Raw genomic sequence first — 15495 nt, forward strand, 5'->3', positions numbered from 1 at the left:
GTATGGGTTCTAAAGATTCCTGAGCTACATTTTCTTTGGACTCAATCCTAATCCCAATTTCCAGCAACCTTATTCACTCTACCTGACTCTCCATCCCTCAGTCTGTTTCTAGGGAAGGAGCTCCCATGACTTCTCCTCTAGACCCCGCCTCTCACCTGTCTGTTTGCTTCTATGTAGAGTCCCAGGGTGCTCAATCGAAGGCAGAGCCCCTCTTTCATGATGTGGACATAGCAGCGTACCCGTGATCTGGACAAGTCTTCCCACTTGTCTCCTCGACAGGCATTCCAGCAGCCATCATAGGGAGCAAAGGTCATTGCATTGTTTTCTTTTATAAAACTGTAAATATCTTCAGAACAAACGCCCAAACCGAGCAAATGAATGAGAGAGATGACAGAGGGGATATGAACTCAGTAAGTTTTGAAATAGGGCAAAGTTCACACCTCTCCCAATGGAACCCACCCATGAAGCATGGACCTGGGAAAATCCCACTGAAACTTGAAAGACTAAGTAAAATTAAAGTAATGTGCTTTCTTGTATGTTTGAAATATTGTATGAAACAAAAATGCTTTGAAAGAGTTCCTAAAGCAAATTTGACCAATAACCAAGCATTACTAAGGGGAAAAAGAAATAGGTGACTCTTGTAAATCATAAAGTAACCCAAGCAAGTGTCCAGGTTTTAGTGACCCGCCATATTGTGGGGCTAGCCTCTATTACATATCTGGAAGTTGTACCAGGACAGTTGTACCAGAGTAGCTGGGCTCTAGTTTTTCAACTCTTACAATAATAATTTGGGATCGTTTATTTTATGATACAAAAACTGGGGTTTAGAATACTGAGTACACCAAAAGCAATCTAAATCCATCTACGTATCACAATTGAGACAAATTGGGGAGTATATAGTCTAAAGGCAAATAAAATGTACTGGTTTAAAAAACAAAAGGACTGAGTAGGTAACCTCCTTCAGGTCACAGATAATTCATTTGTTAAATATATATTTTTAGGCAGGGATATGAGAGCAAACAAGACAAACCTCGCCCTTGCACCCTGGAAAGGAGATCTCTGGTTGGACTGTAATTGTATACCTTTCCTCCCTTGACAGAGAGGCTGAGTTTAGTCAGGAGTGGGGCTGCCCAGAGCCTAGAAAACGGGGAACTGAGAAGTGGTGGGAAGAGTTTAAAAGGTAAAATGGTCTAGTGAGAATCTAAAGAATGGTCTAGAGAGTGAACCTGAGACATGATTAGCTTGTCCCTGAAGAGCACAGTGACAGGATCTGCTTGAGCTCAGAGAGTGGCAACAGCTAGCCTGTCTTGCCGGGTAGCTAGACAAAAATCAGTAAGCTGCCCAGCCACTCTTTCCAAAGGTGTTGCTACCACAACCTCATTGCATCAACCCAAGTACTGACCTAAGGGCTTCAGCTCCTTTTTCTTTAGATCCTCCTCTTTTTCCTCTTGTCCTTGTTGGGAGGAAGCTGAGGAAAACTGTTTTCTTACTAGGTATGGAATCAGTTCACTCCGGATGGATGTGATTGACCTAGGAAGAAAGAGTGGTCAAATATGAGGAATCTGTCTAAATTCATAGGGATTAAAAACTGTGCATCCAAGGAAAAGCTAAATTCCTTCCTGTCAGGCTACCTTGGAACTGACAGAGATAAAAAGTGGACCTAAGTTCTCTATCAGTTTTAAGTGGTATATTGAATCTGGGACTCTCTTCCCGTGATCTATGCAGAAAACAGTCTTTCACGAAGCCCCTTCTACATGGCATGTGTGCACATGCATGTGTGTGTGAGTGTGTGTATTTTAACATGGTGCCTTGACTATTAACTGGCAATTATGTGGGAGAAGGTAGAATGCTCTGATCTTTTGAAAAAAGTTGTTTAAAAAACTTTCTCCATAAAGGCCTTGCTTAACTTCTGTTAGATTAACCCTAAGTATTGTATTTTTGTTAGTATTATAAGTGGTATCTTTTATTAATTTATTTAAAAAATCTTTATTGTTGAAAGTATTATGGATGTCCAGCTTTCCCCCCACTGACTCTTTCTAGCCTCCCCATTCCCCGCAGCCTTCACCACCCTATTGTCTGTGTCCATGGGTTATGCATATCTGCATACAAGTTCTTTGGCTGATCTCTTCTCATCCACCCACTCACTCACCCCCGCCTTCCTTCTAAGATTCTATTGTCTGTTCTATGCTTCTGTGTCTTTGGATCTATTTTGTTCATCAGTTTCTTTTAAACAGTTATTTTCTTCTTGTTGCTGATTTATATAAGTTCAACTTCTCTATTTGATCTTATAGACAATTGCCTTGCTAAAAAAATCTTATTAATTCTAATAATTTATCTGTAGATTCTGACAATCATATCAACTATGAGACCAACAATTTTTTTTCTTCCTTTCTAATCATTATATATTTTATTTTCCCTACTTTACCATGTTGGCAGAGTAAAAGCACTGATAGCAGTCATCCTTATTTATTATTTTAAAAAGAATTTTAATATTTTACCACTTAGACTGATGATTATATTTTTCATCATCAAAACTATCATTTATTAGTGGTCTTCTATGTGTAGATATTGGTCTTCATGCTTTATAGCTAATAGTTGGCACATGTTATAGGCTTTTAAAAAATATACCTTTTATCAGATTAAGGAAGTTTTCTTTTATACCTAAATTTGTTAAGAGTTTTCATCAATAAGTGGGTATTGAATTTTATTTAAAACATATATTTTGCATCTATGGAGCTCATCATATTTTTCATCTTTTAATCTGTTTGGGGATGACTCCCTACCGGCTCCCCCCCTCCCCCCCTCAATAATAACAGCTGTGTTATTCAATGACTGTATACAAGATTTCTGCTCTTTCCTTCCTATCAGTAGAAAGACTATGGGAGATTTTTAAATTCTTTATGCAAATTATTGAATTCTACAAATTTAGGCCATTCTTTAAGTTTCTTGTCTCTCTCTTACTTTTTATTAGCTTCTATGAAACTGCTCTCCTGGTTTGATTCAGATCTTATAAATTTAAAATCCATTTAAATACTAGTAAGTACTTCCCATGCAGATTTTATTCCTCTGAGGCAGGACAGTAAGAAGCTAGGAAAATTCCTGGGCAAGTGGAATGGGAAATCTCAAACAAGGGAATGAAATAAGACCCAACAATTTGAACAACTTACAGCCAGCTAGTGAATTGCAAGACCTTATCTTCCCTAACCAAGGATACTTGAGAGCAAATGGTTTATACCTCTCCTCCTTAACCAGAAAATACATAACTTAAATCACCCTGGTCAGGGAGATAGAGAACAGAGACCCAATTAATGCCATTTGTGCCACCCAAACTCAAGAACAGATGAAATCAGGGGAACAAATAACAAAAATTCCATTAAAGTCAGACCCAAGATAAAAGTAAAACAATAAAGCTTACCAAAGAATAACGCCAAACTCCCCTATACACTATTATGATGCATCAGCATATTAAAAAGGTACCTGGAAAAGTAATGAATAGTGTACTGAAACCCCATCCCCTAAAATTCTCGCCCCAGAAGAAAGATAAAAACTTTCAAGATAAAGACTAGTGTGGACTCTCTCTGGAGTACGTCCATGACCCTTCTTGGCATGAACTTTTTACTTACTCCTAAACTTTAAGGGTCTCCACAAAACTTGTCAACCAGGGAAGCAGTGGGTAGGGGCAGCTCATCCTGGGCTAACTCATGATACTGTCTCCAAGGGCCCCCTTTTCTCTGACTTCCCTATGAGCTAACAGCAGCCCCACCTTGGATCACTTCTTTCCTATAACGTTTCTAGGGAGTCACAGCAGAGCACTGCCTAGACTCTCTGCTGTTGCTTCTTCTACCCCAAGTCCTTCCTTTGTTTCACTGTCCCCAGCTTTAATAATCATATTCTCAAAGTCACCTGAACTTGTATTGTGAAATCTTTCCTGCACGAAGTCAAGAACCCATCACTATAGGCCAGCCAGAGAGAGACCCACACTGGGCTGGTCTCGTCCAGTAACACTTCCATCTACTTAAGAGTGGGCTACTGGGAGAAAGATAAATATCACATGATCTCACTCATATGTGGGATATAATGAACAACATAAACTGATGAACAAAAATAGATCCAGAGACTAAGAACACTGGACAGACAGTCCAACCTCAGAAGAAAGCAGGGGTGGGGGGAGGGGAAGAGATCAACCAAAGGACTTGTATGCATGCATATTAGCATAACCAATGGACACGGACATTGGGGTGGGGGGTAATTGGGGGAAAAAGGCAACATATGTAATATTTTAAAAACAAAAAAAGAGTGTGCTACCTCATATTACAACAGTTGTACTTATTTACCAACTAGAGGCCCGGTGCATGAAAATTCATATACTGGAGGGGGGGTCCCTCAGCCCACCTTGTCCCCTCTCACAGTCTGGAAGCCCTAAGGGGCAGGAGGCGACCCAGTGATCAGGGGAAGGCGACGCCCCATCACACCTCTGCTGCTGCTACTGTCAGCAGCGCAAGCCTTGGCTGGCCCTGGTTATCTGAGCCATGGGCGGCTCTGGGTGGCTGGGCAGCAGCCATGTGAGGCTTGCCTGTGCCTCGGGCGGGCTCTGGGCAGCTGGGGGTTTGAAGGGACTGGGGGTCTCCAGAGGCAGGATGGACTGGGCACCGCCACCCACCATCTTTGAGGGCGTGACAGTCAATTAGCATATTCTCTCTTTATTAGTTAGGATGGCTATCAAAGAATTTCTACAATAAAGTTAACTTCAGTTTACTTTTATGTAATCACATTAGTCTAGGACAGTGGTTGGCAAACTGCAGCTCGTGAGCTATATGCGGCTCTTTAGCCCCTTGAGTGTGGCTCAGCGTTAGAACCACTTCTTCAAAATAGACTCACCCAGGCTGAAAACCAACTTCTGTGCATGGGCAACGAAGTTTCAATCGCACTGTATGTTCGTGCCCGCACGTGCTATTTTGTGGAAGAGTCACACTCAAAGGGCCTCGGTTTGCCGACCACTGGTCTCGGACATTACTTAAAGATCAATGTATAAAATTCCAGCACTATTTTTACATTGCATTACATTTCATTACAAGTAGTAGGTAACTGACTAAGAGCTTTGGAACTCTCCTTCCTTTGTTCTTTTTGGGTCTCAGGAAGGATGGTGCTTCATGGGTTACTGAGACGGGAATCTGTAACAGGGATGAAGGGACCTGATCTGTAGTACAGTGAGTACACGTTTGATTTTTACCGAGCAAAGGAAATGAAAGCACAGAGGATGAAAGATTTGCACATAATTTAAAATTTTCTCTCTCATGCTGTGACCTTGTTAGAACTTTAAATCATGAATTAACTTATTTAGCATTTAACAAGCATCTATTAATATGCCAGTAACTGTGCTAGGCCTTTGAAATATATAGTTTCTGACTTTATTTTTTTATTTTTAAAATATATTTTATTGATCTTTACAGGAGGAAGGGAGAGGAATAGAGAGCCAGAAACATCGATAAGAGAGAAACATCAACCAGCTGCCTCCTGCACACCCCCCACCTGGGATGTGCCCACAACCAATGCACATGCCCCTGACCGGAACTGAACCTGGGACCTTTTAGTCTGCAGGATGATGCTCTATCCACTGAGCCAAACCGGTTTCAGCTAGTTTCTGACTTTAAATAAGTCATATCCAGTGGGAAAGGGTAGAAGGAAATGAGGCTGATTAGGTAATAAGGGAGGTACACCATAGGAGCTTTTTGTGGTAGTTTTTAAGCAGGAAAATGACATGATCAGTTTTATTCTTAGTAAGATAATTCTGGCAGCAGTGGAAATAGACCTGAAATAAGGAGACTAAAGTCAGGGAGATCAATAACAACTCTATTTGCTGCTCTACTAGTATACCCCCCTCCACCCCCAATTCCCATTCAAAGAAGCTCTGCAGGCTGACACAGGACCACACAGATGGAGTATAGGTAGGAAGGGAAGACAGAGGTAGAGGCTGAGGAGGGTAAAATTATGAACGCTGAAGCTACACAGTTCATGGTTTTTGTCATTTTGTAAAGGATCAAGTCAAACATCTTTGAAAAATTCTGTGTAAGTTCGAAGCTCCTGTATTGAATTTCAATGTGATTTTTCTACTGATCCTTTGATGGAGATTAAAAATTTCCATATGAATACAAAGAATGAAACAACATTTGCTTTTGGCTCCTTTTCTCCCCTTTAATACATCAAACCAGTGTGGGTAGCAAATGTTCCTTGGCCCCCTCTGGTGGAAAACAAGTCAGTTCCCTTTGAAGAAATAACAAAGCATGGACAGCTGGGGGATTTCAGAGCCATGCCATTTACATTATGGACCAAACAAAACTGTCACTGCAAGAAGCAAGCAAACAAGCCTTGGCACACAGCCCCTTTAGGCAGGGCCCTTTAAAGAGATGAGCCAGTGATGTGAGGAGAGAACATGAAGCAGTCCTGCCGGATCCCACCTGCCTCTGCTGGTACTGAACATCAGGTCAGTTCCCTTAATGCAGTTGGCTTAGCAGCATAATGGAGGCCCAAAGTACTCTTCCTGTTTCCTACTCAAAGTAGAGACAGCTCAAAGCTGTGCTAAGAAGTGGGACAGGCCACTGTGAACAACAATTGTGAACATCCTGACCTTGGGGCTAAAGTCTGGCAGCTGGGTCCACTCACTGCCCTGGACCCAGGCAACCTCACTCTCTCCCTTTCCTTCATACAGAACTTTCCCAGAAACACCTGCCTCATGAAATTATAAGCCTTTTTTTTTTTTTTTACAGAGAGGAAGAGAGAGGGATAGAGAGTTAGAAACATCGATGGGAGAGAATCATCGGTCAGCTGCCTCTTGCACCCGCCCCCCCCCCCCCGACCCGGGGATGTGCCCGCCAAACAAGGTACATGCCCTTGTCCGGAATCGAACCCGGGACCTTTCAGTCCACAGGCCGACGCTCTATCCACTGAGTCAAACCGGTTCCGGCTGCATGAAATTATAAGCCTTTAATAAATAAGAAATCACAAAGGAGAACAACAGACTTGACTACTAGCAGTAAATAAGTCCACCAAGTTAAAAAGAGAAAATAATTGCTACCAATAGAACAAAGGATTAATAGCCTAAATAGATATAAATGTTCAAGAAACATAAAAATATTTTTAAAGAAATAAAAATTAAAACAAGTTGCAATTTCTAATCCCCAATAAATTAGCAGATTTAAAATATTTCTCATTACCAATAAGGGTGCTTTGAGATGATAGTTACTCTCAAACAAAGGGAGTCAGAGTATAAACTGGTAAAATCTTTTCTGAAAAGTAATTGCAACATATTAGCAAAGAGTAGACAAAAATACTTTTTTTTTTTAACTTAGTCAACTGCCGAAATCCTCATCTCTTTTTTCATTGCTGATGTACCAAGTTACTTCTGCTATTTGAACTGTTAGTACATTTCCTTTCCTTCCATTCACCAAATATATAGGGGTGAGCAAAAGTAGGTTTACAGTTGCTCGTATGGAAAATAAGACAAGAATAATAAAAAACCCCACACCAAATAATCAAGAATAAACTGTGTTTCCTGTATGCATAACTGTTAACCTACTTTTGTCCACCCCTGTATACTGAATGCCTTACAAATTCAGGTAGATATCTAATTTCAAAAAAATTTTGGTAGAAGAAATAACATGCCAACAACTAAAAAAGGCACAGGGCAGAATATGTTAATTTTCACAGGTGAAAAATAACAAGGATTGCTAAAGCAGTCTTTTCTTGAAGTTGTATCTCCTAGATTTACTTTTTCCTTTCCATCCCTAAATAAGTCATCACTCCATAGCTAGATAATTATAAATGACTCCTACTTCCCTTGGAGGATTCTCTTTCCCACCCAGAATCATCTATGTTCTCCTGCCAGGTTACATCATTGCTCATTCCATATGGAACTATTCTGTTTAAAGATCTGTAACTTCCTGCTTAGCTTTCAAGGTCTTCTGCATGCTGCTCCCACCAACCTACTCAATCCTGTCTTCCACAAATTTCAGGTAAGACCTCCACTATTTCAGCCAGGAATAAAGAATCTCCCTCGAGTACCATTCTAATTTGTCCTGCTATGTCTTTACGTTTTCCCTAATATATTGAAATTTGTCAGTTTTCAATATAATGATTTTATTCCCAACAACTCTGAGAAGTGAAGGGTAGATGGGGGGGAAGAAAGAGGTGAGGGTATCTTTAGCAGATCTTGAAATGGGGCGGCAGTTTGAGTTGAGGCTCTGAATTACCCTCTATTTCAGCAGGTTCTGAGAAAGTCCTATTTAGCAGAGTTTCTGACTGGAAGCCACAAAACTACCAAATTCAGGCTTGTCCTTAAGGGACATATCACTGAACAATACTTACCAGGTGTGGGAACAGCTACTTTTGGTGGTCAAAAGAGCTACAAAGGAGATACTATTATCCTGGTATCCAGAGACCAAAACCTATAATCCCATTTGATAGTATTAAGGAAGCAATGTCAGTTTTTTTTTGTTTTTTTTTTGGGGGGGAGTTATAATGGTATTAAGGTCTTTGTTTAAAACATAAAAATATTGTTTTATGTTTTAGAGATACATACTGAAATATTTATAGATAATTCAACTGAAATAATTACAGATGAAATTATATCATAATGACTTGCTTTAAAATAATCTGGTGTGACGCTGTGTAGATGGGTATAAAACAAGATTGGCCATGAATTGATAAATATTGAAGCGTGTGATGGATCTATGGGACTTCATCACATTACTTTCTCTACTTTTGTATGAGATGGGTAAGAAGAGGAGGAGCCATCAAGGGAGAGGAGCTGCTCCTCTTATTACACATGTGTTTATTAAATCTTTTCCCATCTGTTCCCGAGCACTCTAGTCACATTTCCTATCAAAAGTCCTTGAGACCAATAGCAAAAGGAGGTTTTCCCTCTGGAAACCCAAGTCCTATGATCTGGCAGACACAGTCTCTGGGAATTATTAAAGCCCGCAGTTCTGTTCTCAAAGCAAAATCAGAAAAGTACAAAAATTTATTTCTCTACAATCATACTCAGTGAGGTGGACTTCTTTTCCAACACTGGAGAAAAACTTGCTCTTTGTTTCCTCCTCTCAGAGAATTCTCTGGCCCTTTGCCAAGAGGGCCCATCTATGGGATGATTGCTTAGGGAAAGGACATCTACTTAGAGACAAACAGCACTAGAATTGGGAGCTCACCCTTGGAGCTGTGCAGAAAGAGGCATTATAGGTTACTACTAGCTTTACAAAAATATTTTTCTGGTTTATTATAACACAGATCCCAAAAATACAAGTAGGGAACTCTGTGGTACAGACAAAATAACAGGATGCTGATAACATGATTTCATTTCTAGGACAAAGGTAAAAATAAATAGTAATGTATAAAAACTGGTTACCTAACATTATCATGGTTTAAAGCTGTTAACTAAGTGAGACAGTAGCTTTAACACTGTGGACCCCCCTCTTTCTTACTCATTTTCCATTAGGAAGTCCACAACATATTTTTTCATGCAGTAGAGATGGGCGTCCACAAGGCCTGTGTGGAAATGTATTCTAGGGTGCCTGCAAAAAGAAAAGAGAGAAGGGGCTCACAATCAGGTAACATGAGTTCTATCCTATTATTAGGTAATAGGCATTAGAAATTTTTTTTTTTTCATTTTCTTTGAGAAAAAGATTTTAAATATGTATTTTAAAATTTCAGAGAGGAAGGGAGAGGGAAATACAGATAGAAACATTAATGATCAGAGACAATCATTGATTGGCTGCCTTTTGCATGGCCCCACACTGGGGATCGAACCCACAACCTGGGCATGTGCCCTGGTCGGGAATTGAATCATGACCTGGTTCATAAGTTGATGCTTAACCATTGAACCACACCAGCTGGGTAGCATCAAAATTTTTAAGAGCTATGTTGCCTACACCCCATCCTGGGGAGGTCAAGATGGTGGATACTAGCTCTGATCCAACCACAGAACAGGTCTTTTCTTTAAAGAAACCCTATTCCACACTTTATGAAGCTTTTAGGCTTCTAAAGACATTAAACCAAAACCAATAAGCCATCAAATCACTGACAAGCCACCTTCTATTCTATCACTCCTACCCACAGATCTTGTCACTAACCTTTTCCTGCTTCTACTACGAATACCCTACTTCCTGCAGGCCATACTTTACTCCAGGATTTGGCTTGTGTTGCTTCATTTTCACAGAAGATGAAGTAAAATTCTATGAATACTCTCTAACTCCCACTCTTATTTATTCATCAGGAATTTTCCCAGTTATACTTCCTCCAGGAAACTTTCATCCAAGTTTGTGCTCTCAGACTTATGCCCACCTATATCAGACAACTTATTATACACTAAGATAATAGCCTATTTACCGTATTTTTCGGACCATAAGACGCACCGGACCATAAGACGCACCAGTTTTTAGAGAAGGGAAATGAAGAAAAAAAGATTCTGAAACAAATAGTGTCCTAAAATATTTTATGTGCATTAAAACCCAACATCACAGTCATAAACACATGTAATCAACCCTGTAAAGTAAACAGCAGCATTTAGAACCATTTTAGAGCCGGGCAAGCACACAGAGACCACACAGAGCCGGGCAAGTAAAAAAACGTTTTTTTTTTAAAGTATATGTGTAGGCTATATTTGGATCATAAGACGTAGGGACTTTTCCCCCCCACTTCTGGGGGAAAAAAAGTGCGTCTTATGGTCCGAAAAATACGGTATTTGTCTCTCTTACATTAGACTAAAAATTCCCTGAGAGTAGAGATTTTTCTTTATCAATTGAGCTCTTAGCATTGTATTTCACACAGAGTAAATGTTAATAGTTATTGAATAAACAAACAAATGAATAAATTAGGTCAACTTAAGGCATCTGCCTGATTGCTGTCTATTTTAGTTTGCCATTTTGGTTTCAGCTTCAAGAAATGTCATGCTTGCCCTGGCCAGTGTGTCACACCATGGACTGAGAGGTTGTGGTTTGATTCCCAGTCAGGGCATATGCCTGGGTTTTGGGTTTGAGCTCCAGTGAGAGCTCATATGGCATGTGCAATGGGTATCCAAGGCAACCCATCAATGTTTCTCTTTATCTCTCTCTCTCCCCCTTCTTTTCTAAAATCAATGAAAGCATGTCCTTAGGTGAAGATAATGAAAAGAAAGAAATGTCATGCTTATAATTTCCAAGGTCATTTTATTTAATAAAAACAGACAGTTGAGAGGAAGGAGAAAACAAGGGTGGAAAATAAAGATTCCAGTCATAGCTGCCTGGCTGTCATTTTTCTTCTACTTTGTTACTTTGCTTTGACTGGCTTATACCTTTAAGGAAAATTATTCTCATGTGATCTAGATAACCTAGAAGTAATATATCAAATAAATTAAGGTGCACCACCCTGGGCTTCCATTATTTTGAGAGAAAGGCAAACAAAATTCTTTGAAAAGAGCAACCGAGGAGTCAGACTTATTATCCCACACCTATAACACATACATTCCACACACAAGCCAATTAATATATACAATGATGATGAAGAAGAAAGGAGAAGCTACTTCTCAATCCTAACTTTCTGAGTTTCTTGATTTTTAAGAAATTCCTCAGGATGAATATGGTTACCAGAGTTTTACCTGAAGTCCACACTGACAATTCTCTTCCTTTATCTAACCAATTTGGAAAGGCATTCGCCTGTTCAGTCTATTACAAGTTCCCTGAGTCATTCAACATACTCTACCTATACTTACTGAATCCTCACAACTACCTCATGAAGTAGATATATTACCCTCACTTCTATAACAGAGGTCCGAATGTGCTTTAAATGTGCATTAAAACCCAACATCACAGTCATAAACACATGTAATATTTTATAGCACTGCTATAAAACAGCCAGGAAAGGATTAAATTAAAAGTCTGAATAACCATCTTGTAAACTGTTATCAATCCCTAATATGTATGGCATGAGATTCATATAGCATTTTATAGTTTACTAGAGGCCTGATGCATGAAATTTGTGCAAGAGTAGACCTTCCCTTCCGCCAGCTGCTGGCACTGGCATCCCCCTGGCACCCAGGACTGGGCTTTTCTCTGGCTGCCAGCAGGCACTGGGACCCAGGCTTCCCTTGCAGCCCCGGCTTTGTCCAGAAGGTCATCTGGTCTAATTAGCATATTATGCTTTTATCATTATAGATTATTATAGACTAGAGGCTCAGTGCACAACATTCATGCATTGGGGGCAGGGGGTCCCTAGGCCTGACCTACAACCTCTCGCAGTCCAGGACCCATTGGGGGATGTCTGACTGCTGACTTAGGCCCAAAATCAGACATCCCCCCAGGGGTCCTTAGCGCTGGCATGGAGGCAGGAGAGCTAGCCAGGGGCAGATCCACAGAAAACCTTTTATGACTTTTAGTTGTGAAGTTAAGGATTTTGGAATTTGTCTTTTAGGTGATGAAAAACCATGAAAAGTTATTGTTTTAAGTAAACAGTCATGCGCTTATAACAATGTTTTAGTCATAAACAGACCACATATACAACAATGGTTCCATAAGATTATAACCAAGCTGAAAAATTCCTATGGCCTATTGATATCATAGCCATTGTAAGGTCATAGCACAGGTCATTACTCACATGTTTGGTGATGCTGGAGTAAACAAACCTATAGAGCTGTCAGCCATATAAAAGTATAGCATATACAATTATGTACAGTACATAATACTAGATAATGATAGCAAGTGACCGTGTTACTGGTTTATGTATTTACCATACTATATTTTTTATCATTACTTTAGCATATACTCTTGCTGTAAAACAGTATGCCATGTTACACCAGCAACTGGCTCTCACATCTCATACTTATCATGTCTCTGGATTGCATCATTTTTTCTCTCTTTCTTTCTTTTTCTTTTTAATCTTCACTTGAAGATATTTTTCCACTAATTTTTAGAGAGAGTGGAAGAGAGAGGGAAAGACAGAGAGAAATATCGATGTGAGAGAAACACATTGATGGCTTGTCTCCTGCAGGAGCCCTGACCAGGGCCCAGGCTGGGCAGGAGCTTGCAACAGTTATATGCCCTTGACTGGAAACAAACCCAGGACCCTTCAGTCTACAGGCCGATGCTCTATCCACTGAACCAAACTGTCTAGGGTTGCATCATTTTCTCTTGTGGTTGATTTACAAAACTGGTGTGTTGTGTACAGTAACATTTCATATAGGCTAGTAGCCTAGGAGCAATACACGATGCTATATAACCTAGATGTGTAGTAGGCTGAACCATGTAGGTTTACATAAATGCTTTCTATGATGGCTGCACAACAACAAAATTGCCCAACAACGCATTTCTCAGAACGGATCCCTGTCATAAAGCAGCACATAACTATACATATACATGGTATGCTGGCTTTGTATGTATTGACTTGAGCTGGAATTATGTTATGTAAAATTCTCTTTTCTGAATGGTTCTGAGTCAGCAATGGACCCAAGAGATATTCTATGTAACATTTAGAGGGCAGAAGTAAAGCTGTAGCCACATTTAAAAAAATACATATTTTTTATTGATTTTTTACATAGAGGAAGGGAGAGGCGGAGAGAGTTAGAAACATCAGTGAAAAAGAAACATTGATCAACTGCCTCCTGCATACTCCCTACTTGGGTATGTGCCTGCAACAAAGATACATGCCCTTGACCGGAATCAAACCTGGGACCCTTGAGCCCACAGGCCGACGCTCTATCCATCGAGCCAAACCGGCTAGGGCTGCAGCCACTTTTTAATGCTATGAAGGTTGATGGATGGTGCCAAGTACTGTGGCTACTTATACCTGATGTCACTGATATACTTGCTCACCCAGTAGGCAGGGAATAGTATCCAGTCCTGCAGTTCCTCTAGATCCTGACAGATATCCTCTTTCAGCTTCTTTTGAGTCCTGAGCCAAGCACTATGTAGCTCTGCAGTGAAGGATACCAGCTTTTTTTGCAGATTACCCACAGCAATGAGACTGAAGGTGGTAAAAGACAGATGTGGTCCTTGTTTTGTCCTTGCTCTTGTCCACATCTAGATTTCCTTTCTGACTGCTGATCTGGCTGACTGATAGCAATCACTGTCTTCATGTAACTTATAGTCCAGAGCAATAAAAGGTCCCAGATGTTATCTAGACATTTCTACAGAATACAGGAGAGCACAAAGGAAGAAGGGTCAATTCTCAACTCTGCCCAATGTGAAAATGGTCAAAACAGTTTCACAGAGAAGTGTTATATGAGCTATTTGAGCTGAGTCTTAAAAGAAGAGCAGGTAGTCAGCCAGGTAGAAAAGGGTAACTGGCTGAAGAAATGCTAGGAATGGTGAGAGCAAAAGGACAGAGGTGTAGAGAGGATCCAGGATGGCTGCTCGGGTATGCACCTGGCCGCAGCAGCTCACAACAATTTCAGGGGAGTACAACTAAAGTGTAGAGTGGACATTGCCCAGAGCTACAGGTAGTCGACTGACTGAGGACTCTACAATAGGAGGGAGGGAGAAGACCAGGGGGAGAATCGGAGGAGCTGAAGGGAAGCCTAGGGTACAGAGACATGCTGCGCGCTCGCTCGCACGCACGCGCGCGCGGAGAGGTCGCAGCCGGGGAGGAGGAGAGGGCTGGGTGCTGCCTGGCGTTCCCTAGCGGGAAGGAGGTAGAACCCCCAGCCTGGGCTGAACCCCCGAACCGGCAGCGCTGGGCCCCAAGTTATGTGCCAGACCCTGGGGACCCAGGCTCCGGCAGGGGGAGACAATCCCGGGGGACGGCGAAATGCGGGGCCCCCGGAGTCGCGCGCACATGGCGCGCAGAGGACTGAATGTTGACTCTGATGCTGGATTACCCTAGCCGGAAGAAACAAAGCCTCCGGCGGCAGCTCTGAGCCTCAGTCCAGACCTCCCCGAACTCCAGGTCTGGGCCAGTCCCTGGGGACCCAGGCTCGGGCAGGGGGAGACGGGGCTGTGAGGTGGAGTCCTGGGAGCGCGGCGAAAGGCCGAGCCCCCGGAGTTGCGCACACTGTGTGCAGAGGACAGTCTGTTGACTCTGATCCTGGACTCCCCCAGTGGGAGGGAGAAAGAAAGCTCCAGACTGGAGGAACGCCACGAGGAGCAGGAGCCCCTGCCAGACACCGGCCAGCTGGGCGCCAGCAAGGAGCCGGGCAACGGGGCCCCCAGTGGGGGGGGTGCCCCTGAGCCTTCGACTGATGAGCGCTGGCAACGGAGCCAAGGACGGGGGCTGCTTCCTGGGCGGCGCCGACCCCGGCAACAGGCTGGAGCAGCGCGGGAGCCCGCGGAGAACAAAGGGGTGCCACAGGCCAACCTGCTGAGCTCCCAGGACAAGGAGGAAGAAACCAAAGAAGTTCTCAATGTGAAGAAATCAAGTGAGAGCAAATGATAGTAAAATTACTTAAGAAAGAATACAAAGAAGATCTTGAAAAATCAAAGACTAAGTCAGAACTCAACGCACCAGTCAACATTGCAACATAAATGCGTTTTGTTTTTT

The 15495-nt window shown here is 41.8% G+C and overlaps 2 protein-coding genes across 3 annotated transcripts in view; one reads left to right on the forward strand and one right to left on the reverse strand.

Moving 5' to 3' along the window:
• Positions 1 to 15495, forward strand: part of UROD (uroporphyrinogen decarboxylase) — a 158429-nt gene that overhangs the window by 70799 nt on the left and 72135 nt on the right. The gene's annotated exons all lie outside the window — the stretch shown is intronic.
• The window catches only part of EIF2B3 (eukaryotic translation initiation factor 2B subunit gamma), an 88072-nt gene that overhangs the window by 21241 nt on the left and 51336 nt on the right, over positions 1 to 15495 (reverse strand). For both annotated transcript variants that reach the window (XM_084874617.1, XM_084874618.1), the window contains exons 6-8: positions 9474 to 9563; positions 1403 to 1530; positions 156 to 346 (exon numbers count right to left, since the gene is read on the reverse strand). In XM_084874617.1, coding sequence (XP_084730743.1) covers positions 156 to 346; positions 1403 to 1530; positions 9474 to 9563 — 409 coding nt within the window. The remainder of the gene's footprint in view (positions 1 to 155; positions 347 to 1402; positions 1531 to 9473; positions 9564 to 15495) is intronic.

Source organism: Pipistrellus hanaki (assembly GCF_964339955.1).
Source record: "Pipistrellus hanaki genome assembly, chromosome: 2".
NCBI classification, from domain to species: Eukaryota; Metazoa; Chordata; class Mammalia; order Chiroptera; family Vespertilionidae; genus Pipistrellus; species Pipistrellus hanaki.